Source organism: Pongo pygmaeus, chromosome 2, assembly GCF_028885625.2.
Source record: "Pongo pygmaeus isolate AG05252 chromosome 2, NHGRI_mPonPyg2-v2.0_pri, whole genome shotgun sequence".
Classification (NCBI taxonomy): domain Eukaryota; kingdom Metazoa; phylum Chordata; class Mammalia; order Primates; family Hominidae; genus Pongo; species Pongo pygmaeus.
Genome location: NC_085930.1, coordinates 57,319,581 through 57,343,185, shown reverse-complemented (window position 1 = coordinate 57,343,185; position 23,605 = coordinate 57,319,581). Strand labels below are relative to the sequence as shown.

General features: G+C 41.5%; 1 protein-coding gene across 25 annotated transcripts in view; it reads right to left on the bottom strand.

Moving 5' to 3' along the window:
- The window catches only part of KALRN (kalirin RhoGEF kinase), a 700,623-nt gene that overhangs the window by 190,738 nt on the left and 486,280 nt on the right, over positions 1-23,605 (bottom strand). For 8 of the 25 annotated variants that reach the window (XM_054480946.2, XM_054480949.2, XM_054480951.2 and 5 more), the window contains exon 34: positions 16,400-20,473. The exons of the other annotated variants lie outside the window; for them this stretch is intronic. In XM_054480946.2, coding sequence (XP_054336921.1) covers positions 20,411-20,473 — 63 coding nt within the window. In that variant the 3' untranslated portion in view covers positions 16,400-20,410. Of the gene's footprint in view, positions 1-16,399; positions 20,474-23,605 lie in introns of those variants that run through there. 25 annotated transcript variants of the gene reach the window in all.

The window sequence follows — 23,605 nt, the reverse complement described above, 5'->3', positions numbered from 1 at the left end:
AAGACTCAGTGTGAGTGTGCTGGGAGAGTTGCTCCAGCCACTCTGAGCTCTGTGGCCTTTTGGGGCCCCACTATTCGCTCTGCTACAGGGTCGTCATTCTGAAAGGTATTCTGCTTAAATCTCCACATTCATCTTTAATGTTACAATGCCCTTGTGAAAGAAGTAAGGGGAAAGGTCTGTCTCCCACCTGCTCCACCAGATAATATCTCTTAGGTTATCATTTAAGTTTCTCTTTGTACAAGTTTCTCTATGGAAAATTATCTTCTTTTAGTGTCATTGTGCCCCAGAATACTCAGCAGTGCTTTAAAAACTCATCCAAATGTCAGCCACCTTATTCACAATGCACACACATAAACTTCTGCTCTGACCAACAACTATCACCCAGTGATAATTTCTTCTTAACTACTTAAGACAAATAGTGCTCCTCTCTCCTCCCCATCTCTTGCATCCTGTCTCTGTCTCTGCCTCTGTTTCTCTGTGTTACACACACACACACACACACACACACACACAAACACTCTTTGGCTCTTCAATATCACCTTCCTTGGTTCCTATATCAAGGTCACTCAAAATCATCCTGCTGTGCTGAAAGAAGGCAGTGGTGACAGAAGGTACATACGTTGTTGCCTCATGGTATATGTACTCGTACTTGTCAAAAGCCAAAATGTTATTTAATCTAATACATTTTGCTTTTGTCAAAAATGTGAAGACAAATTCACTTCCAACACCTCAGTGGGGACTTTGACATTTCTCACAATTCTTTTGCTTGTTTCTTTTTCGATTCCTTACCATATTATCCTCTTCTAAACCCTTTACGTTCTTTACAAACTAACAAACATCTCATGAACAGAAGCTTTGCTCACTACTTTCTGAGAAAACAGAGGTCATAGAATGTGAGCATTCTCATCTTCCTTCTTCTCCTATTCCTCTACTGCCCAGAGAACCAGGTCCAAATCCCTGAGCATACCACATAAGGTTTCTCAGATCAACCTCTCAGTCTTTCCTACTCATCTGCTACCTAGACGGACCCTGCACGCCAAATCACACCTATGCTTACTGATTCTCAGACAGAGCCAACATTTTCCCGACTCTTTGACTTTTATTTATGATGTTTTTCTCAGCCTGGAATAGTTCTTTCCTTCCTTTCCCAAACCACACTTCTGTCACCTTCTGGAAATCCTTTTCCATCTTCAAGGCCAGTTCAAAGACCACCTCATCCACGAATCACCTCCATAAGCAGCTCCTGTCTGCATCATCACCACCAGCAGTTCCCAGTAACGTCTCCCTATGTTTTCACTCTAGCAGAATATATTTGTATCTCTTCCAGCACATTTTTTGCCTTGGATGGTATTTGTCTACATTCCTGTGCCTTTCACTGGATTGAAAGTATTTTCACCATAGAGACTATGTGGTTTTAAAAATTTCTCTTGGCCAGGCATGGTGGCTCACACCTGTAATCCCAGTACTTTTGGAGGCCAAGGTGGGAGGATCACCTTAGGTCGGGAGTTCAAGACCAGCTTGGCCAACATGGTGAAACCCCGTCACTACTAAAAATACAAAAATTAGCTGGGCATAGTGGCACGTGCCTGTAGTCCCAGATACTCAGGAGGCTGAGGCATGAGAATTGCTTGAAACCGGGAGGTGGAGGTTGCAGTGAGCCGAGATTGTGCCACTGCACTCCAGCCTGGGTGACAGAGTGAGACTCTGTCTTAAAAAAAAAATTCTCTTATGGAGTAGGTTTTCAATTATTGTCAACTGGAGTTTGCTGAAGTACATGGAAAGTGCTGTACTTCGCCTCATCATAAATTTGAAACTTCTACATCCCCTGCGTGAAGATGTGGATTCTCTTATGTTTACTTTTTAAATTTCACGTCTTTTTTAGTGTTTTAATTGAACTTTCTCAAATCCTTTCAGAAATAAGTGTAGAGTGTATATTTTAAATGCCTTTTACTGGTTTATAACTTTTGGCTTTTCATTGTGGCATCATCAATTTTGAGGAAAATGTCTCATAACTCCTTAAAAATTGATCTGTCTTAAAATATATTTTAAATGTTAAGAAGGAAAAATACAACACTTCTTTACGATATATGGAATAAGTTAGGAGTTATGAGTCTCAAGGATACCTTTGCTATACATTAATACTCTTCTGCACAAATAAAGTAACATCTTTTTCTGTACAAAGTAAGTATACAATGTGGAGGAGGAAACTAATTAGATATGTACAACGGATTGCTACTAGCTATTTTTCTGGTAATACAAAATAGTATGGAGGCTGGACATAGTGGCTCACGCCTGTAATCCCAGCATTTTGGGAGGCTGAGGCGGGCGAATCACCTGAGGTCAGGAGTCTAAGACTAGCCTGGCCAGCATGGCAAAACCCCATCTCTACTAAAAATACAAAAATTAGCCGGACATGGTGGCTCATGCCTGTAATCCCAGCTACTCAGGAGGCTGCGGCAGGCGAATCACTTGAACCTGGGAGGCAGAGGTTGCAGTGAGCTGAGATTGCACCATTGCACTCCAGCCTGGGTGACAAGAGTGAAACTCCATCTCAAAAAAAAAAAAAAAAAAAAAAGAGTATGGATGGCAAAGACTTGCAAGTGCCTCCCAGAGTCCATTGTGCCCTTATTTCTTAGTAACGAAGACTCATTTTGGGTGGCTGGGGGAGATACATTGTTACCCAGTAAAAGACTACATTTCCCTGGTTCCCTTGCAGCTATTGCAGCCATATTATCCTGCTGTGGCCAATGGGATGTAACTCTTAGTGTTTGTTGCAATGGTCTTTTTAATATGGGGGATGGCACATCTTCCCTTCCCTTCCAACCTGCTCCCTGGAACACCAACCATCTAGGATATGAGAATTAGACTAAACCCTGGGAATGGTGAAGGAATCAGTTAGAAGGAGCCAGGCGCCTGAGGACTTTGTGGATCTTCTTTACCAGTCCTGGACCGCTTACCTGCAGTCGTCTGTTAAGTGAAAGAAAAATAAACTTCTCTATTATTTAAGCCAGTGTCACCTGGGGCTTTTCTTTTATATGCAGCCAAGCCTTCTGATCCTGATCTAGATGACAGAGTCTCATGAAGGTAGACAAGGGAAGGTTGGAGATGTTTTTTAATCTCTGTGTTTTTCTATTCTGATCAGAAGAGAAAAGAAAATTCAAAAGCAGCTTGGATCAAAGAACCATATCTCATTGACAAAGGAGACAGAGAGTGAGGGGAATACCAGAGAGCTAATTATGAGTGCTCAGCCGACAGGAATGCCTGCGACACTCCTGATCTGAAACCCAAGTGACCAGACAGATTGAAGCAGACTGAAGGGGCAAGTTTTCATATCAGGTCGTGCTGTAGCACTCTTGGAAAACTCAAGTATAGCTGGTATAAGCAGAGCCAGAAAGTCTCTGCCTAAAAGAAAAGATAAGAAAGAAGCTATAAATTGGTGTAAGAAGTGAATACAGGGAAAACTTGGAGTGACTGATGATGACTAAATTTTGTGAGCATATCTGTACATAATCTTTTTCCAAATTTATTTCATTTTATATATTTTAATATATTCAAGGGTGTTTACAAGTTGCTAGTGTTTAAAAAAAAAACTTCTTTATAGGAAATATCCCCCTATCCACCTCATTGACTATATAATCATGCACTGTTTTTTAATTTTAATTTTTATATTTTTTGAGAAAGGGTCTCATAGGCAGAAACAGAGCCATGTTTAGTCTAGGATTTATTATTCCCCACTACTCAGGTTAAGACCCTTCTGAGTACTCTTCCTGATTCCTGGGAATTTGAGATTTTTTACTCTGGCTGGGAACAGGCATTCTACCTCTCCCTGCACTGACGCCTGGAAACTCAAAGCAGTAAGCTGGGGTATTTGCAGGGTCCGCTTGGTTTGTTTATTGTCTCTCAGGGATCACACTGCCCTTGTGTCTCATGTCCAGTGTCTTGAAAATTATTGTTTCTTATATTTTGCCCATTAAAAAAAATTGTTTCAGGCCAGGAAGGAAATCCGGTTCTTACTTCTCTATCTTGCTTAGAATTAGACACCTCACATCTTCCTTCCTTACCACAGCTTCCTCTCCTTCCAATTTGCTCATTCAGGTACTCATACCTTTTGATCACCCCACTAGACCTCCAGTTCATAGAGCCCTTTACTTTCTCCCAATCCATCAATACTCTCTCTTCATCGGTTTCCTTCATATGTAGCTTAGATGCCATGACTCATTTTTATTTTATTTTTAATTTTATTTTATTTTACTTTAAGTTCTGGGATACACGTGCAGAATGTGTAGGTTGCTTACATAGGTATACGTGTGCCATGGTGGTTTGCTGCACCTGTCAACCCATCATCTAGGTTTGAAGCCCTCTGGGCATTAACTATTTGTCCTAATGCTCTCCCTCCCCGGCCCCCCATGCCCCGACTGGCCCCACTGTGTGTTGTTACCCCTCCTGTGCCCATGTGTTCTCATTGTTCAACTCCCACTTATGAGTGAGAACATGCAGTGTTGGTTTTCTGATAAATGAACCAATTTTAACTAAAGTTCATACATTATTCAGATTCCCTGTTTTTACTTAATATTCTTTTTCTCTTCCAGAATCCCATTCAGGATTCCACATTACATTTAGTATGTCATCTTAGAATCCTCTTGGGTGTGATAGTATTTCAAGATTTCCTTGCTTTTGAATATATTGAGTTTTGGTGAGGTATTTTGTAGAATATTTCTCAAATGGAATGTATCTGATGTTTTTCTCATGAGTAGACTGGGGTTACGGATTTGGTGAGGAAGAGCACCACATCATATCAAGGGTACATGCTATCAACGTGACCTCTCACTGTTGATGTTTGATGGAGGTAACCTGTTGATAATAACCTGACTGAGGTAGTGTTTGCCAGATTTCTCCACTGTGAAGTTACTCTTTCCCTCCCTTTCACACTGTACTCTTTGAAAATAAGTTACTATACACAGGCCATAGTTAAATAGTGAGGAATTATGCTTCACCTTTTGGAGAGTAAAGTGCATGGCTCATTATTTTAGTAATGCTCTTGCCAGTGTCCTTAATGTGCTTGCACCTCTCCACTCACTTAACCCAGCTGATTACATGACAGATGCTCAACAGTTTCTTTGTTTTCGTTTTTTTTTGACACAGGGTCTCACTTCTCCCATCACCCGGGCTGGAGTGCAGTGGTGCGATCTTGGCTCACTGCAGCCTCGACTTGCCAAGCTCAGGTGACCTTCCCACCTCAGCCTCCTAAGAAGCTGGAACTACAGGTGTGCTCCACCACGCCAGGCTAATTTTTTTGTATTTTTAGTAGAGGTGGGGTTTTGCCATGTTGCCCAGGCTGGTCTCAAACTCCTAGGCTCAAGCAATCTGCTTGCCTCAGCTTCCTAAAGTGCTAGGACTATAGACATGAGCCACCGCACCTGGACTTGCTCAATATATTTTTAAATGAATGGATAAATAAATGAGAGAGAAAATGGAGCATATATGTTAATTTCTAAAAACATCTGTGCCTATATTTCAAGCTAAATAATTTTTAAATTATTTTTTATTTTAACTTTTAGTAGAGATGAGGTCTTGCTATGTTGCCCAAGCTGCTCTTGAACTCCTAGACTCAAGTGATCCTACCACCTTGGCCTCTCAAACTGTTGGGATTACAGGCATGAGCTACCATGCCCAGCCATAAATAATTTTTTAAAAATTACTATTTTGCAGTATCTATGTCTCTTTTATCAGTATAGATAATAATTATGTATATAATTATATATCAAATTAGGTTATTATTTATATATAAATATGTTTTTTTTTTCCAATTCAACATTACTTAGGATGTGTATTTGTTTATTTTTTTTCCCATAAAAGTCATGGAATTATTGGTAAGAACTAATAGGAAAGTATACCGATTAAAAAAGAAGGAAATTTAGAAATCAGTTTCTGTTACTTTCCACTGTTACAGATTAGGAAACAGTTTTTTTTTTCTTTCATTTTGTTTTGGAGACAGAGTCTTCCTCTGTCGCCCAAGCTGGAGTGCAATGGTGGGATCTCAGCTTATTGCAACCTCCGCCTCTCAAGAAATTTTCCTGCCTCAGCCTCCTGAGTAGCTGGGACTACAGATGTGTGTGACCCTGCCTAGCTAATTTTTTGTATTTTTAGTAGAGACAGGGTTTCACCACATTGGCCAGGCTGGTCCTGAACTCCTGACCTCAAGTGATCCGCCCACTTCAGCCTCCCAGCATGCTGGGATTACAGGCGTGAGCCGCCATGCCCAGCCTAGGAAAAAGGTTTGGATAAGAGATGATCGGGCTAACATATTTTTCAAAGCTCATATACCTGATCAATAGCAGAATTAGGATCAAAACTAAATTTCCTGATTCCAACCCAGTGTTCTATGCCATTACAGTGCTACATTTCCTTGCCCAGGTCTGCTTGTGTCCATTACTCTGTTTGCAGATAATCTGAATGTGGTTTACATTGGAATTTGCCCTGGCAGTGATACCACAAGCTACATAATAATGGAGTAACTATCTGATTTCTAGAGCAATGTCATGCAATCTTATAGGATTACTTACAAGAGGTGATATGACATATGTGGCATGTTCTTACACTTATGTAAAACATGCTTTGCAACATTGGTCAGTGACTCTGCTATTGGGGATTCAGTAAGCTCACTTCTCTACCATGCATCATCTACTGTGTAGAGAACCTTATGCCAGATGCCAGTAGAGAACTCCACTGGTTAGCATATGAATAATGTAATAAATTAAGCTCTAAGATACAGAAGGGCTCATGTCCCACTAGATTCATCAGGCCATTGTACCCTAAAAATTGGTTCTCGAAGTCTGGAAAAAGTTCCAAGAACACGAAGCTTTCTTACCTTTATACTTTAATTAAACATTGACATTAGCACTGACCCCTACATATGGGACCTAACATTCATGGAAAGGGGTGAGTAGAAATTAGGGTAGTGGTAGTAGGATTGATATGGTTTGAGTCTGTGTCCCTGCCCAAATCTCATGTTGAATTATAATCCCCAATGTTGGAGGCGGGGCCTGGTGGGAAGTGATTGGATCAGGGAGGTGTTTCTCATGAATGGTTTAGCACCTTCCCCTTTGTGCTGTTCTTGTGATAGTGAGTAAGTTTTGTGACATTTGGTTGCTTAAAAGTGTGTGGCACCTCCCCCTTCACTCTCTCTCTTGCCCCTGTTCCTGCCATGTAAGTTTCCTGAGGCCTCCCTAGAAGCCCAGCAGATGTGAGCATCATGTTTGCTGTACAGCCTGTGGAACCATGAGCCAATTGAACTTCTTTTCTTTACAAATTACCCAGTCTCTGGTATTTCTTTATAGCAATGTGAGAACGGACTAATACAAAGATTAACAGAAAGCAAACCATGAGCTAAACATAAATAACACTACTTCAAGGTGTAAATTTGAAATTCACATATACAAATCTGTTGAGTAGAGCAAAAATTTGAAAATCTATTTGAGTTAAAGCCAAAAGATAAATATTGGAGTCCAAATGTAAACTATTTGCAAGCATGATTTGATGTTAACTGCTAAGGTAGTCATTCTGACACTCACCAAAAATTTCCGCCTTCTGGATATATAACTCAATTGCTTTTCCTGGGCTCCTGGTGATTGAGTAGGTCCATGTGACTAGTTCTGGTCATTGGTGTTGAGTCATTTCCAGGTTGGAGCATTTAATTGTGGGAGTAAGAACATTCAGAATTATCTTTCTGTCTGGGATGTTAACTGGCAACTTTAGAAGTTGGTCAACCAGAGAGTCCCTGAGGGCCTATAATGAACAGAGCCCCCTGCTATGGATAAAACTACATTATGAACATGTAGTATTAAAAAGAAGTAAGTCCTTTTTGTTTAAAGCCACCAATATTTTTAGAGGTGTTACCATAGCAAAACTTGGCTTATCCTGACACATATATTCACTTTTGTTCTCGATTGAATTGTCTTAGGGATGAGTAGTGGTAGGAGTCTGGGAACTTTGAAAGAATGGCAGGAAAAATAAAGTTAAGAAAGGGAGAGAGTTATAATGGGGCCATACTAAGACAAATACAAACTGAATGCAATTATAGCCGACTTACTGGATTTTATTATTGTTGTTACTACTACCAGCATGATTATTACTAGCAGTTCTTAAAATAACCTGGCCTGTAATCCTAGCACTTTGGGAGGCTGAGGATTACTTGAGGTCAGGAGTTTGAGACTAGCCTGGGAAACAGTGAGACTCCATCTCTAAAAACAATACAAAAATTAGCCAAGTGTGGTGGTACATGTCTGTAGTCCCAGCTACTCAAGAGGCTGAGGCAGGAGAATCACTTGAGCCCAGGAGGTCAAGGCTGCAGTGAGCTATGATCACACCACAGCACTCCAGCCTGGGCAACAAATAAACAAACAAAAACAACCTGAAGATGACTGCCATTACATCCAATGACTCATCTTCGGTGTTGGATAGAGATAAAAAGGGAGGCGAGATCATTCTAACTTTTGGACCTCTCAGGATAAAGCAATAGCTATTCCTATCCTATGTGGTATGAATTTTGTTCCCTGAGTATTTATATTTTCTCTCTCCCAAATGGACTATATGATTCTTCTAATTAAGGATATTTTCTATTCCTTGTATGTAGTTTTGGGACAGTCCTAAAGCTCATTAAAATCAAGCTGAAGACCAGCTTCACTTGCTACCAGGGAATTGGCATCAGACGCCACTGTTGACCATTTCTTGGGCTGACTCACAATAGATGGATTGATTCTCACATTTTCATTTCCTGGAGCTTCAGGAATGTTGAATGAGATGGGGGTGGGGCAGAGAGAAGTGCATTTGTAGTCAACACTGTCTTTGAGACTTCAGTCTTTCTCATTGGTAACCAACTCAGTGAAGCAAACCAAATGAGGGACATTTTTCAAATCTGACTTCTCATAGCAGTTGTTTCTTTCTTTTTTATTTGACATGTGCCCTGTTGGATTTATTCTCCTGTTCATTGTTCTTGGCCCTTGGTGCTTTTTTTTTTTTTCCATCTTCCCATTTTCCAGTCTTAATTAGAAATGATCTACAGGGCCCCAGAAGTCAAGCAGTGCATTTAAAAGCTCATGTGTACAATAAAACTGTGTTGAGAGAAGAGTTGGCATTTATCAGAATTATTTGAATTGTCAGTGACCAAACCACCCTGTAGTTTCCCACATCTGGCTGTGCACCTGGGTTCCACTGTCCACCTTGATTATGGCCTTAGAACTTCTTTGCTACCTGAAAATCTAGCAAAGAAGCTCCAACACTATAATTTCCTAGGTTTAACAGGCCCTACCTGTTAAACGATCCTGGCCCTCGATTCTGGATTTGAGTTGTGCCTACCAAATCATGCATCAGACCTGTCTTCTACTCTTGCATTATCAAGAACTGGAACTCAAGCAGCATGCTCCTTGTTTTTGCCAAGTATAACATCATTCTGAAGAACTTCCTACTCTTCAGCAGTGCAACAGGGGAGGTCCTCATCTACCAGTCTGGTTGCACTAAAGACGGGAAGTTTTTCTCTCTGGGTTTCTGTACACTAAGGGGACTGTACTTGCTGTACATGCTATGCAATTGTACTTGCATTATCTACAATGTGTCAGATAATTGCATAAGTACTGGGGATATAGCAGTGAAGAAAGCAGACAAGAATCCCTACCCTCATGGAACTTATTCTGTAGCAATTACCAATTTGGGTACTAGTATGATTTGACACGAATTTTATAAAACTATACTGGTTCTTTATCCAGCTAATGATCTACACGTACATGTAAGTTCAAAAGTTTTTGCAATCTACGGATGAGTCTGAGTCATGTTGAAAATTAAATTTTTATCAGGATAGGACAAAAAGACGGTTGACCTATACAGGTATGTTTAGAGCCCCCCCTCCCCGCCCCCCGCCGCTGAGCACAAGTATAGATCCAAGAAAATAGAAAATGACCAAGTGTCACATTTGATTTCTCATAGCCACATAGATAATGTGATTTTGTTTGCCATTACATTACTTGGCTCCTATAACAAGACCTGAGTTGGAATGAACCTGCCCCATTCAGCCATTGTCTGGAAAGGCTAACCAATGCCATCTTAGACTAATTTTTCAACATAGCAATGGCAAACAACCTCCTGAACTCAGTCTTGCAATGTATCTCTCTAGAGCTAACCTTAGCATTAGATGGTAACTATTAGACAATGAATGGGAGGGTGGGTGTGTGTGCTGGTACTCTGAGCTCCCCTCCCATTTGGCTTCAACTTTAAAAGCTTGTCTCTTGAGGGCACACTGAGGCAGTTGGGAGAAGACAGCCAGATCCTCCTTAACTCTTGAGTCTGCTGCATAAATTTGATGAGTCCTAAGTGGGGTTTGGGGAGAGGACATGGAGAAGCTACATTTACCCACAACTCTGACTGAGTCATATTCCTGCTGTCAGGGACTCAGATCTAGGTTGAACATACCTATTACTTGGGCACAGGGAACCAAGCAATTGGTATACTCTATATGAATTACTATCCCAAGACTGTAGCAGGAATTCCTGCACCTCTTCACTGGGTCCCCTGGGGTCCTGTCCTATTTGTGATAAAGCAAACTGGGACTTTCTCTGTCCTTGTACTAGTTACCATGGTGGGTCTCCATGCAGGCATTGCTGGAAACCATGCTTCCTGCTGCTGCTGAAACTTTATCAAACTAGAGTGGAGGGACCATACAGTCTGCTGGGAATCAGGAGGAAGTAACCAAAGGGAATTAATATTTTTAAACCTCTTAGGGACAAAACAAATACCTGTCACACTATTCAGAATCTGCAATGCCCCTTTAAGCTTCCCTTGATTTATAAACAGTGTATGAATAGTATGAGTTCTTGGCTCCCAGATTCATATAGAACTTGGACCAAACCTTGATTTGTTTTCAAGAATCTCGCCATGTGAACTTGAAGGATGTTTAACCACATCATAGGTGAGGTCATCATCACTTTGAATGGAATCTAGGTTCTTCAAACCTAGGCTGATGTCATATCAGAAAGGCTTCTCTTGACTGCTGGTAAAGGATGGGGGAATAGTCTGAGGTTCCCACTTGACTTCTGGGGTACATTTCTGGGCACCCTCTTCGCTCCAGTGGAGGCATGAAGACTGGGGTAGAGGCTATCTTATCTGAGAGTTCCTACTTGCTCCTAGACAAAACTGCTCCTCCCCAATGCTTCTTCTTCTTTTTTTTTTTTTTTTTAAACGGAGTCTTGCTCTGTCGCCCAGGCTGGAGTGGCACAATCTCAGCTCACTGCAACCTCTGCCTCCTGGGTTCAAGTGATTCTCCTGCCTCAGCCTCCTGAGTAGCTGGGACTACAGGTATGTGCCACCACATCTGGCTAATTTTTTGTATTTTTAGTAGAGACGGGTTTCACCATGTTAGCCAGGATAGTCTCGATTTCCTGACCTCATGATCCTCCTGCCTTGGCCTCCCAAAGTGCTGGGATTACAGGAGTGATCCACCGTGCCCAGCCAATATTCATGCTTTTTGTGGGGAGTAATAAAGAGAGATTTATAAAATCTTCTGTATGTTTCTTGCAAAACCCTTACCTCTCCATTCCCTCTGACACTCACAGACTCATTACTACTATCTGCCTTGAGATCATCTGGACGAATTTCCTAGTGCTCTGTAGCCCTGATTGTGTCAGTCATTGGATCTTAGTTTCTCCCTGCACTCCCTCCTCATCTTCTGCACTTCCTACTTCCTTTGCAGCTTTATTTTTCACCATAACATGTATCATCAACTAGCATTTTTAATATCTTACTTGTCTGTATTTCCACCAGAATATAAACTCCATGAGGGCAGGAATTCTTGTTTGTGGTTGTTGTTGTTGTCGTTTTCTTTTTCCTGTCTAGAATAGTGCCTGACACATAGTAGGTATCTAATAAATAGTTGTTGGATGAATAAATGAATGAATATGATGGATATCCAGTACTTCTTGAGAGTCACTAATTATTAGCAATACACATTCTCTTGTTTCGGAGACATAACTCCTTCATTGGCCTCTGGGGGAGGTATTAGCCATTTCTATAGTCTCTGATGGTGGAGGGACTCTCCAGAACCCCAATCATTATACTATTTTGGACACAACCCTTTATAGCCCTTCTCATGTCAAACATTTACCAAAGATGTGACTAGTGGTACTACTCTATCTAACCCTCCACATCCTTACTCCTCCTACCCCTGCTCCCATATGCATTATTATTATTATTATTATTATTTTTGAGACACAGTCTTGCTCCATTGCCCAGGCTGGAGTGCAGTGGTGTGATCTTGGCTCATCACAACCTCTGCCTCCTGGGCTCAAGTGATCCTCCCACCTCAGCCTTCCAAGTAGCTGGGACTACAGGTGCATGCCACCATGCTGGGTAATTTTTGTATCTTTTTTGGCAGAGATAGGGTCTCGCTATATTGGCCATGCTGGTCTTGAACTCCTGGGCTCAAGTGATCTGCCCACCTCAGCCTCCCAAAGTGCTAGGATTATAGGCATGTGCCACCCACCTGGCTCCATATGTATTTTTATAAGACTTTTAATCGAGAAAAAACAAGTTATCCAGATTTTTTACTATTATAGCCAAATTTGAGGTCTGAGGCATGCTGGGAAACTGGCATGTGGTGATGATCTAAGCAATCATCTTTGAATGACCATCACACTCACTGGGCTCATTATTTTCTCACTTTAATTTCTGAATCATTCACTCCACAGAAGCCAGAAATGCTGGGTTGATGGCTTGATGGCCTCTCATGGAAGGCTGTGCATGTGTGTAGCCCTACAAGCAACATTTTGCTGTGCCATTAAGCTGAAATGTCATCACTTTTATTCTACAACACCAACCAATCAATCAAGCACTGCAAGGACCCTGTCCCCTTCCCACCCCCCCGCCTCTTTAATGACCTATTCCATCTCCAAGCCTGCCTATGTGGCTTTGCAGGGTAGACAGAGAGTCCTTAGATCATTTGTGTTGGCCTGGCTTTGAGGGTTATATCTGTGGCTCTCCTACAAGTTTGTTGGTTGAATAGTCCCAGAAATACCAAAACATAAAGCAGTAGGTCAGCATCCTCAATGGCAAATGAGAACACAGGAAAGTCTGAGAAGTACAAAGCCTCCTATTTTCATTGCTAACTTCCAGCTGGCCTTGGAGAAGCTCAATTGTGTCAATCAATTTTATCAACCACTTGCTTTTCTCAAGGCCAAGATCCCAGGCAAGTCCTCGTGAATCTGTGAGACACCAGAGCAACACTCAGAGTGCTATCCTTACAGGTCACTCTCAGAGTGAGAGTGCCATACCAATAAAATCTAAACTCTCTTTCTACATCAATTATTTTTTATCCCCGCCCCCATCCTGGTACTTCCCTTTACTCAGATGCATGCCATAACAACCACCCAGCAGAACTCAACACAGCCAAATCTAAAACCTCCACATTATGTTAGGTATAAAGCTGATTAGAAGGTCACCATTAATAGGTAACAGAATCACTGGACATCCTTACAGATAGAATAACATTCCTTATTCCACCATCCCAGAAACTGAAGAGCAGACACATAGAAACCCCCTCTCCCATCACTGCTATTTCTGAACTCTCTAAATTCTAATTACAGCTACCATTATCCATGTCCACATCCACCCATGGTAGGCCTGGCTGTATTATCATGCCACTGGCACCTTTGATGGTCATTAGTAAGCCTGGATATAAGCACCTGTGCTGAGAAAACTCTCTTCAGGGCCAGGACAGGTTTGCAGAACCAGTAAAAACAGGTTTCAAAGGACAGATCTGAGAACGAGCTGCATATCTGCCCTGAACCCCTGGCTTGTGATTCTATCCTCAAAGCCCAATCTAAAAAAGAGTGGTCAGAGCCTGAGCCCCTCTAAGCTGCTGAGAGTGTGAAAGGTGCTACACCTTCAGGTGGCTCCACATAAATGGGAGGAAGATGTGTGGTCACCTAACAATCTTATCTTTAACTCTGACGGCACTTTTGGTCTTCTAAACTTGTCTTCCTTTCTGGATTATAAGTTTGAAATATATTTAAGAGACTCATCCTTATAAAAACTGGCCTTTGACACATTTCCTGTGCATATGTATTTGTGTACTTACATGCACATACATACACATTGTTGGATTAGGATCTGAATCTTTCTTATGGGTTCTCTAATACTGATCCAGCTCATTGAATCCTCTGCATTCCACTCTCTCCCACAACTCAACCTGTTTTCTCCTATGTTCAGTCCTTGTGTTGCAGTGAACATGAATTTTTTTAAAGGATAGTCGTTTTCACAGCACACTTTGGAGTCTAAAGCTCAGCAAAACCACATTCACACTGGATCTTTCATCAATATGAAACTTCTAGTCATCCATGCTTTATGACCCACATATATCAGTTTCCATGGTCCACACATGGAATGTCTACAGCAGATATTAGATCCTACACTGCTCTCTGTTTACCATGCTTTTGGGCTGCCGATACATACCTATCTCTGTGTGTACTCAGAATCGCAGACTAGTTCTCCTTCCTCATCCCACTCTTCTCTTCCTTTCCCCAGGTATATTTTCTTTCCTAATGGTGCCTATTTTAAGTTGAAGCTGAAAAAACTCATCAACTAGCTTTCTTTGAGCATAGAGTACAGAGAATGAAAATGCGGAGCAGCTTGTGTAGGACTGTAACCCACACAGAGAAGACATCTGGATGTTTATGATTCCATGTGATTTAGGGAGTGGTTCTATAATATGCCATGTTCTTTGAGGATAGGATTATTTCAAACTCATTTTTGTAGCCTGTTTAGTGGCTCTTAGAGTGTCTGATACATAGTAAATGTTTACTGAATAAATGAATGGTCCCAATGGCAGTACAGAAGGAAGAAGATGTCAGAATATCAATGTATTGGGTGACAGATGAGAGCAGATTTAGAAATTAAACTTCTAAAGCCTTGGGCTGCTGGGTAGTCAAAGACAGTATAGAAGCAGAAGGAAGATAGCTCCTTGTGACCCACAGGGTCCCTACCATGAGAGTCAATGGGAGACCTCACTGTCTCACCAAGAGGAGACAGTGCAGACATGGAGAAAATGACTAGAAGGACAAGAACTGGAAAAAAGGATTTTATGCTTCATTTCCATTTTTTGTGGAGGGGTAGGTATATTTAAATACTCAAGAATGTGATTCACCAGTCATCAGATATAACAAAATCTACTCTCATTTTGCTGGGTACTTTAGTGAAACAGAACACTTTCAATTATATCTACTAATGGAATGAAAGCAATGGTACATGTAATCAAAATGTCTTTTCTATTTGCCTTTGGAAAGGATTATGTGTGTTTTCCCCCAGCAGGCTTGCTTTCATAATGGTAAGTTCTAGCTTAGGCTAATAACAAAATGAGTTAGCATTTTCTCCATAAAATACCCAGTAGGAGAAGAATAAAAATGTGTTTATGGCAGAAGAAATTGATGCAGGGCCTAGGACGTGCCATAGTTAATCACTTATATGAATAATCTACTTGCAGCAAGTGGGATTCTGAACAGGGCAAAAGACCAAGATCAGCTGTATGTCCTGGATTTTAATGATCCCAGAATAGATGTCTCAGGAGAAAGCTATAGCTAGTGTTATGAAAAATGTTAATGGAGAAAGAAAAATGGAATAGGAGTAGGAGATCTGGGATTCTCAGACTTGATAGCTCAAGGGAGGCCATATAACCTCTTTTTGTCTCAATTTTCTTATTTATAAAATGTAATAATTCATTTGTGCTGCCCACCTACTAGGCCACCTACTAGGCTGCCCACCTAGTAGGTTAACTGGTCAAAAGAAAGTAGTGGTCAAAAGGGCTTATAAAAGTATTATGTTACGAAAATGTAAAGCATTGATAGACAAATAATGAAATACTGTTGGCACCTTCTTTCAGGACACATCCCTTGTTTAATTCCTCCATGCTTGGGGTCTTTGGCTGTGGCTTCTGAAACTTACCCCTGTTTAAAAAAATAGTCCAGTTTTTAAACGATTCTGCTGTTTAAGGATAACTACTTTGATAATGTCCATGCATCCTAATGAATGAATGCCTCATTTCTCAGGTAATAGCTTCATTTTAACAGGAACCTCCTAGCTATAACAGCTTAATTTAGTGGTTCTCAAAGTGTGGTACCTGGGCCATCAGCATTACCTGGGAATTTGTTAGAAATGCAAAGTTTTATATCCATCCAAATCTTATTGAACCACAAACTCTGGGGGTGCAGCCCTGCAGTCTGTGCTTTAACAAGCCTTCCAGGCAATTCTGATGTACACTCAAGTTTGAGAACTACTGCTTTAGTGCCCCACAAAAAGGGAATGCTAGGAATTGGGCATTGGTACATGCCATGAGAAGCTTTTTTTTTCTTTTTCTTTTTCTGTAAGGAGTAGGAAGCAGCTTGTGGGACTTTTCAAATTACACAATATGCTGGCTATTCAGAGCTAGGCCCACAGCGACATGTTAAATCATGTCAAATGCACTGTCACACTTAAAGAGATATATTTATCACCAATTCATTTGTATATTTGTATATGTATAGTATATATATGTATGTGTATATGTACATATGTATATATATAATGATGACTCAGTACATCGTTTTCTCAGGAAGGTCTTACATATGTACCTGTATTATATAAATTATATGTATATATGCCTGTGCATATGTACATATGTATGTATATACATACATTTATTTGTCACTAAATAAAGAAAATGATGTACTGAATACATCATTTTCTCAGGAAGGTCTTTTTTCTGACTACCCTATTTAAAAATGCATCTCTACTTTTGGCACTCCCTACCTTCCTTTCTTATTTTTCTTTGATTCTTCTAATATGCTGTGTTATTTATTTTGCTTATTGTCTGTTTCTCCCAGCTAGAATGTGTGCTCCATGAGGGCAGCCTGTTTTGTTCACTGCTGTGTCCCTAGCTCCAAGAACTGTGCCTGGCACCTAGTAGGCACTCAGTATATATTTGTTGAATTAACGAGTGAATGAGCAACTGCTGAATCTGGGAGATGAGAAAGTATTGGGGTCAGACCAAAACACTGAAACACCTGTAAGCACTCTTATTAGTCAGTGTCGCTACAGCATGGGAGCCTTGCCTCTCTCTGTTTCTGCTCTGGGCTCCGAGATAACTCTGAAAACAAGCTTTGGTAAGTGCCACCCTGAGGGATTTAGTTCACTATACTCTTTAATTATCATTTCAAAATACTCTCTGGTTTTTTCTAAAAATGGCAATAGTGTCCTGATGGATCAACATGATTATATGGCTGGCTGGGGCTTGGGGGCAGTCTATTATGGATATGCAAGAACAGAGTGTGACATATTAGGGTAGGGAAAATAGTTTAAGAATGAAAATCAGGAGTTCTGAGTTCTAGTCTTTATTCTGGCCCTAACTTGCTACATGGTCTTGGGCAAATTGCTTGGGCAACTAGCATTTCTGGGTCTCAGTTTCATCAGTTGATCTCAATGATCTCCAAGGTCCCTTTCAGTTGTATTTATATATCCACTCATGTGTTACTTGACTAATATCTGTCTCCTCTACTGGTAAGCTCTGTGAGAACAGGGACTGTTTACTCACCCACTTCATAATGCCCAGCACTTGGAGGCACTCGAAAAATATTTGCTAAGTAAACAAATCCCTATGAAAACCAACTGGTGATTTCCGCCTCATCAGCCTGTGCTCTACACAACCAAGGCACAGGTACATGGATGTGTGCTGCAAAGACGCTGGCCATCAGGGATCTCCAATCACACAAGGAAGAGCAGGACACTGGTCTGCACCCCGAGGGCATACAGAACTGCATAGTTCCTTGATGTGAACACCTGTGGGAGGTGTGCAAGGAAGACCCCAGGCTGGGCACCTGGGCCATCAGCCCAGTGACCTGGAAAAGCATGGATTTGGGGATGAGAGATCTGAATTTGAATCACGGATCTGCTATGTTCTGGCTGTGAGTTTAAGTTATCTACTTCTCTTCATTTGGAAAACAAAATACTACCTGCCTCTCAGGATGGCTGTGAAAATTAAAGGAGGACATCAAGTGTCTTCCTGGTACCTGGTGTCAGAAAAGTGCCCAGTGAACGGAAGCCTCCTTGACTGGTTCTGCCTCCCCTCCCTTTTATGAAGACTTTAAGCGATGAGGTTCCTAACAATGCCTCATTTCCCAAAGAGTTGGCCCAAGTTTGTTATTAGCTCATGGGAGTGCCTTAGCTCAGTGGTCCCCAATCTTTCTGGCACCAGGGACTGGTTTCATGGAAGGCAATTTTTCTATGAATGGGAGGGGCGAAGGGGTGGGTAGGGGATGGTTTTGGGATGAAACTGTTCCATCTCACATCATCAGACATTAGTCTGCAGCCCAGGGGTTGGGGACCCCTGCCCTAGCTAGTCTTGGCTAGAGGGGCATAAAGATTAGGATTAAAAAGTGTTTCTCAAAATATCTACCTTCAGAGATACATATATTTCCCTTTTGCTTCCAGTTTGCCTAATGAGATTTTGAGATTTGTAAATTGCTATAGCTTCATATCAAAAGGTTTGATTTTATAAATAAAATTGAACCATTGGTTATCACTTGAACGTGCTGAGGACTACCACTGAAAAAAGAAAGTTTGAACTTTGCCTGTCTCTCTTTTTGGCTGCTTTTTTCTCCCTTCTACCCTGCTCCCTCACTCCCTCCCTGGTGGAGTCAATTATACTCCTGTTCCTGCCCTGCCCCCTCCTCTGCCTTCCCCCCACCACACTCCTGTTCTACCTATGATTATCTTTATTCTGAAAAACAAATTCTGTTGCTAGGCAACCAGAAGACAAAATTGCTGTGGTTGATATGATTCTCATTAGTGCTGCAATTGCAGTGGTGCCGCCATCATGCCGGACACACGCTCATTGCATCTGTCCCCAGCTTGACAGATCTTTCTGGAAAGTGGGATGGGAAGGGTTCTTGGCAGAGAATTAAGGGCCTCAGCACTCAACAGAAAGTATTTATAAATCACTGTATATCAACAGCCTGCTTTAGAATCATTTTATTAGAACACATTCAAGAAAGTGACATACGGAAAAAAGACAGCAGCAATTCTCAGTCATGCAAATGCCCGTGTTAAAGTTCTCCATTGGATTTAAATTCAAGTACAAAGACAGTCCTTTCCTGAGCCAGGTGCAATTCCAGAGAATGACACTTTGCATTGAGAGCACGATTCCTTCAAAAAGTTCAGAACACTGAACAAGTCACATCCTCACAATAAGATTGTGAGATACATAGAAGTGTAAACTTTTTTAAGGATCCCTTTACCCTGCCCTCCCCCATAACCCAGCCAGGGAAATAAGCCCAACTTCAGGACCTCTCAGAAATCAGGTTTAATCTATTGAAAATAAAGCAGTGGGCCTTTAAAAAAAAGTTAGAAAATGAGTGTATATATGAAATGGAATCATCATCTCTGCCTCTTGCCTTGGTGTGGGGTTTCCGTGAAACTGTGTTTGGGGTTGGGGCTCTCTCTTGAGTGTGTTGGAAACTGGAGGACTTTTAAAACTTTTTTATTATGAAAAATTGCAAACATATACAGAAGTGGGGAGAATGGTGTAATGAATGTCCATGTACCATCATCTAGTTTCAACAATTACCAACATGTGGCCAGTTTTTCATTTATATCTTCTCACTCTTCCCACCCACCCTCAACAGGATAACCTGAAGCAAATAGGGGCTGGTAGGGTGGTCTTTGAACCAGAGACCTCAGGAGGGAGTGAGGTTATGGAGCAGCTAGAAAAACCTGAAAAAATCTGAGTAGGCTGAAGCAAATAGAAAAATTGTTGACGAAGTGGTTGTTGCCAGTGTTTGGGAAAGGCTAAAGTTAACCCTCATCTTCTCTACCACACATCATCCCTTCTTCTTCTTCCATCTTTCTCATGATGTGGGGATACAAGCTAGATTAGAATGATGGGTTTTTCCAGATTAGGGGCCACTGATAATAGAAATGTTCAGCCTGGAGAAAAACTTCAGAGACAAGTGTGTCCCTCTAATTAACCTTTTCACTCATGTTGCAGACCTCTAGGGCAGCAGGGGCCTGGGTGTAACTGCTGTTTCGAGTGGGATCTGGGGGAAGTACATTGGGCCATGGGGCCTCTCACAGGTCCCTACTGCCCCACCATTTTAGACTTTGGAGAGAAGCTCAGCAACCTCGAATTGCACCCAGTAGAGAAGAAGGGAGCCCCGAGGGTGAGCCCATGGCCCAGGCGGGGAGATTTTGCTTGGAACATGTTGCCCTCTGAGCAAAGGCTGCACCCCACACCAGCCCTGCCAGAGAAGTCTCAAGAGAGGTGAGTGATTGGAGTCCTGGTGGGAGGTCCCAACGGTGCCACGGCTAACCCGGTGAGCTGCAGGGACAAGTCCCAGGATGCGCGCTAAACGTAAGTGGAGAAAGGATCTCCAGGTCCCAGGTGCCACCGAGGAACAAGGTTGCCATCCTGTTAAGAAAAGGGCCGGGCTCTGTGATTTGCATATAACTTTGCAAAAATCTGCATGAGATCCCGTAGCCCTTATAGAAAACAGAGTTAAATCATCAGTGCAACCTACTGTATTTCTAGTAACCCAATGCAGAGTGCAACCTGACAAATACACAATCATTTTATAGAAGAGGATATAGAGGAAACAGTGTGTGTAAGACTTTCCTTGGTCTGACAGTTCAGAAGAAGCCCACCAAGTCCACAATCCAGAGGAGGATCACTGATGAACCACTTTTACTAACTTTGTTGGAACTCAAATCCATACGCTTTCATCCCATTAGACGCCTGTAGACCAGTCCTGCAGTGGCTTCCCAACGTTCCAGACCCATAAGCAGGAGTAGTCAGGAATAATAGAAATGGGGATGCATTAAATGTGAGGTCCTAGTGACAGTGATCATTAGTGTTTATTTCATATCCTTTATTTGTTTTCTTATTTAAGCTCTTTTAGGGTCCCTGTGCCCTACCAGCAAATCTTGCTATATAACATTTAATTGGGAGAAAGAAACTGAGAAAAGTTTACCCATTTGTATAGTACATCATTGACAGTAATGGACTTAAAATTCATGATTTAAGTGTTTCCAGGGACCATGACAGGTGGCAATCTATAATTTTTCCAAGGCATCAGCTGGTTTGGGTAGACTGCAAGGCTGGCTGAGGGAGTGAATTCCCAAGTGAGAGAGTGAACGAGTGGGGAGCCAAGCTGGAGACCCAGCTTCCATATGCAGCATGGCTTACACCATCTCTACTGGGCCATCTGAAGCAATGAAATCACTGTTTCCTTAAGAAAAATGACCTCTCAAGGAAGGTCAACTTGTAGTGCTCTTGGAAGAGTGATCTATTCTAAAGAGCAATGGCTCTTGGCCAAAAGAAAAGTTCAGGATCAATTCCAGAGTATAATCTCACAGCCTCACATTGACTGTGGCTCAGCTCCATGATGTGAAAGGTTCTATCACACTTGCTGCATGGAAATGAGAAAAACAGTCTGAAACTCTCTTAGTAAGAACTCCAGCTGGGCAAAAACTGTTCATTTAGTGAGAGAAAATACTTCAGCATCAAGCTGAAGTGGCAGTTACCCTGAGCTTCCAGGAATATAAGGTATACTTAGGATTCAGAGAGGAGATGAGATTCTGAAGAAAGCCAGGAGCTATACACATGCATTTGTGAAGTAACTCACAGCAAAAGGACTGGTGCACCCACTGAGCCCAACTTTACCAGGGCAAAAGTGGCTTAAGAATTTCAAATCATGGCCGGGCATGGTGGCTTACGCCTGTAATCCTAGAACTTTGGGAGGCTGAGGCGGGCGGATCACGAGATCAGGTGTTCAAGACTAACCTGGACAACAGAGTGAAACCCCGTCTCTACTAAAAATACAAAAAATTAGCTGGGCGTGGTGGCAGGCGCCTGTAATCCCAGCTGCTCAGGAGGCTGAGGCAGGAGAATCACTTGAACCTGGGAGGCAGAGGTTGCAGTGAGCCAAGATTGCACCACTGCACTCCAGCCTGGGTGACAGAGTGAGACTCCGTCTCATGTACTCTAGAACTAAAGTATAATTAAAAACAAAAACAAAAAACAAGAAAGAAAGAAACAAAAAAAAAGAATTTTAAATCACATTTTTTCTGTGTGTAATGTCGTTAGCATGGAAGTGGCATCAGCTGTCCTGATTAGCTAGACCCCCCCCCCCCCCGCCACCACCCCCACACCATAATTCACTGTCATTACCAGGTTTTTTTTTTTTTTTTATAGATGTGCTACAAGGCCTACAGAATTTATTTTAGTGGCAGGATTTAATAGTCTTATAAATGCTAAGTTTGGCATTCTGCTCTTTATATGGTTGTTAAAATTCTGAAGAGGATAGCAGTTTAAAAATATTTTTATTGTTCTTATTAATAGCTAAGATTTATTGAGTGCTTACCACATGTCTGACAAGGTGCTGAGTGTTTCACATGCATCATTTCAGATGGTCTGCACCACAACCTCATGGAGTGGGTAATACCATTGCCCTCATTTTGCAGACTGAGGCCTGGAGAAGTCCTGCCCAGGATCATACAGCTGGCAAGTGGAGGGGGTGAGATCTGAACCAAGGTTTGTGGGACTTCAAAGCGATTCTTAACCACTGTTCATGTTGCCTTTCTAAAGGAGAATCCATCTTCTAAATAATATTTGTACATTTGTATGTTTGTGGATTCTAAAAATCTTGGAAAGCATTCCTCACATAAGAATCTATCCTGTCCCTGAGGACCTAACCTGAAGTGGTTTGGGTCACTTCATTATACATATCCATTGGGGGTTAAAGAAAATTTCTTATCCCCTTTTAAACCTTAAGCTATGATGATCTCTGTATGTCCACAAATCTTTCTCATGATGGTCTGATGTGTGAGAAATAGGAAATAGGTGATAAACTCATATAGGTGATACTGAACACTTGCTCCCTTAAGCCCTGAGAAAATACATACACAGTTATTCAGGAAGCCATTATTTTATATAGCCCACTTGGTACCTTAAAAGAGTGGTTAAACTAAACATCAATGCACAGCTCTTAACTTTAAAAATGATAGTCATTCATGACATTACTGAGATGATTTTTCAAAAATCTGGCCTAGGGCAAGGACTAGTGGAAAAAGTTTAAGTGGAAGTGTGAAAAAGAGAACATTAAATTTTTTTTTGGAAATGCTAATAATTTCTCTTGTTTGAGAAAACAGCTCTCAGCTTAGAATTCACATACATTTCATATCCAATAACTCTATACTTTGGCTTTCTGATTCCGTAGGCCAGTGTAGAGCCTGAGATCAACTTTTTGAAATATTTGCCTGGTAATTCTAAGGGTCACTTGCCTTGGAATGTTTAGCATAGAGGTCTTTTCTTTATGCCAATCACTCCAACATTGGAAAAGCTGAGTTTTGCAGGATATCAAGTACATTTTCACATTTTCCAGCGCACATTGTCCAGAAGCACTTGTCTTTGGCATTTTCCATGAGGGGCAAGAATCAGTGAGACCCACTTTATAGGACAGTGGCTTTTATTAACCAAACCTTCTCAGCATTCTTTTTTATGAGGGGAGGGTATGCTAAAATTTCCCCTATCTCCCCCTATTCA